The sequence below is a fragment of the Salvelinus sp. IW2-2015 genome, linkage group LG15 (assembly GCF_002910315.2).
Source record: "Salvelinus sp. IW2-2015 linkage group LG15, ASM291031v2, whole genome shotgun sequence".
NCBI classification, from domain to species: Eukaryota; Metazoa; Chordata; class Actinopteri; order Salmoniformes; family Salmonidae; genus Salvelinus; species Salvelinus sp. IW2-2015.
The window spans coordinates 28,316,183-28,317,906 of NC_036855.1; the positions used below are offsets into that span (position 1 = coordinate 28,316,183).

Sequence of the window (1,724 nt, forward strand, 5' to 3'; positions counted from 1 at the left end):
TGTGTATGATGTCTGTCCACTCCACAATCACCCCACAGATTTCCCAATTCCCAGGAATTCTTTCTGGATTAAGTGAAACTGTGATTCAAACAGTAACATAAAAAACAGTAACATATACTCTCACACACAGGGTAATACAGTCCTCTATAAACCAGACTATTTAAAGATTTATAGTCACGCTCACACATGAATCATCACAATAGACCCAGGTGGAGGGTCTATAGGGTCCTAGTCACCAAAAATTGGAAGACACACACTCACACACAAACACAAACACAAACACACACACATACACCCACAGACACAGACACACACAGACACACAGAGAGCACGAGAGAGAGAGAAAGCGAGAGAGAAAGAGAGAGACAGCACATTCGCTGTGGAAGACATGATTCTCTGTGACACCTCACTGGAAGCAGCCAAGAATGAGGTCCCTGTGCCATACGCGCTAAAAGTGTGCGCCCCAGCCCAAGAAGACAGCACTGTAGAATTACCAGCAGGCTAATTACTTAACTTCTCTGCTTTGGCTCAAATAGGGAGAAATGTGCTGCTGAAGGACATGTGGATGGAAGGACGGAAGCAAACACACAACAAGTTGTCTATTTGTTTAGGCTACTATGACTTACAGCAATTTCTCCTTTCAATTATTAAATGGGCAATCTGCAGTTGCTACATTCCTTTTTGGACTTACAGTAAATAAATTAATGATATGTGCCCATTGATTCTTGAAGAATGTAATTTATAAATGCCTCATGAGCTTAGTTCAACTGTCATACCACAACAGAACCCCAAATATAAGGTTGTTTTACTCCAATGTTTGGAAACAAAGTAAATGTAAACGTCACTGTATAGCCTCAAAAAAGATACTTTTTATATCATGAATGGTCAGTCCTTGCATCCATAGCTCTTTCTATAGCCCCATCCCTCAGCTTTTTATTGCGGATTGCCCCTATAAGGTGTGAAACATGCAGTTTTGGATTGGCTCGCAATTTCAGAAGCAATGGTAGGCTAAAATGTAAAACAACCATGACCACGTTAATAGAATGAATGAAGTTGAGTTGGTTTACCTGCATGTTGTCTGATGTGAAGTAGGCTTGCTCTCCGATATGAAGGGTTAATCTGTCCTCGCGCTCTCCTCAAAGCAGACTTGCCTCGCGCTGTGATGTCCCCAGGAATCTCACTGCACAGAGAGAGAGATGGAAGGAGGGAGGGAGGGTCAGAGAGAGTGAGAGTGAGAGAGGGGGGCGCGAGGAGGACGATGCGCTGTGTGCTCTCTCGAACTCTAACCGTTTTATGGGCTATGCCGTTTGCATTTTCCATAATCAATTTGAATATGTAAATAGAAACGCAATTTAATATACCTATTTGAGGAGAGAACAGTTGCAGTTTCGTAAATTTGAAAAACTCACAAAGTAATGGATTGCTAAAGTATCAACTGGGAGCTGCGAGGGGAATTATTTTCCCACAAAAAGGGCTCTTCTTTCATTACTGTTTCATTATGCATCCAATTTATTCTCGTCAGGTGGAGAAGACGGGAAAGACTGTGGCGCGTGTATGTGTATAAGTATGAGTATGAGTATGTGTTTGTGTGTGATGGTTGGTACAGAAACACAATTAAAACCCTGCTCTGTGAAAACCAAATCAATTTAGGAGACCTAGGCTTGGTCTGAGGCTGCCAGGGGCAGAGAAAGGGGGAGAGAGCGAGAGAGAATGGGGTTGGAGTG

General features: G+C 42.7%; 1 protein-coding gene across 1 annotated transcript in view; it reads right to left on the reverse strand.

The window, feature by feature from the left end:
* LOC111973890 (calsenilin-like) overlaps positions 1-1,158 on the reverse strand; it is a 42,907-nt gene extending 41,749 nt beyond the window's left edge. Inside the window, exon 1 of the mRNA XM_024001339.2 lies at positions 1,068-1,158. Within this exon, the coding sequence (XP_023857107.1) occupies positions 1,068-1,073 (6 nt within the window). The 5' untranslated portion in view covers positions 1,074-1,158. The remainder of the gene's footprint in view (positions 1-1,067) is intronic.
* Between the last annotated feature and the right edge of the window lie 566 nt (positions 1,159-1,724).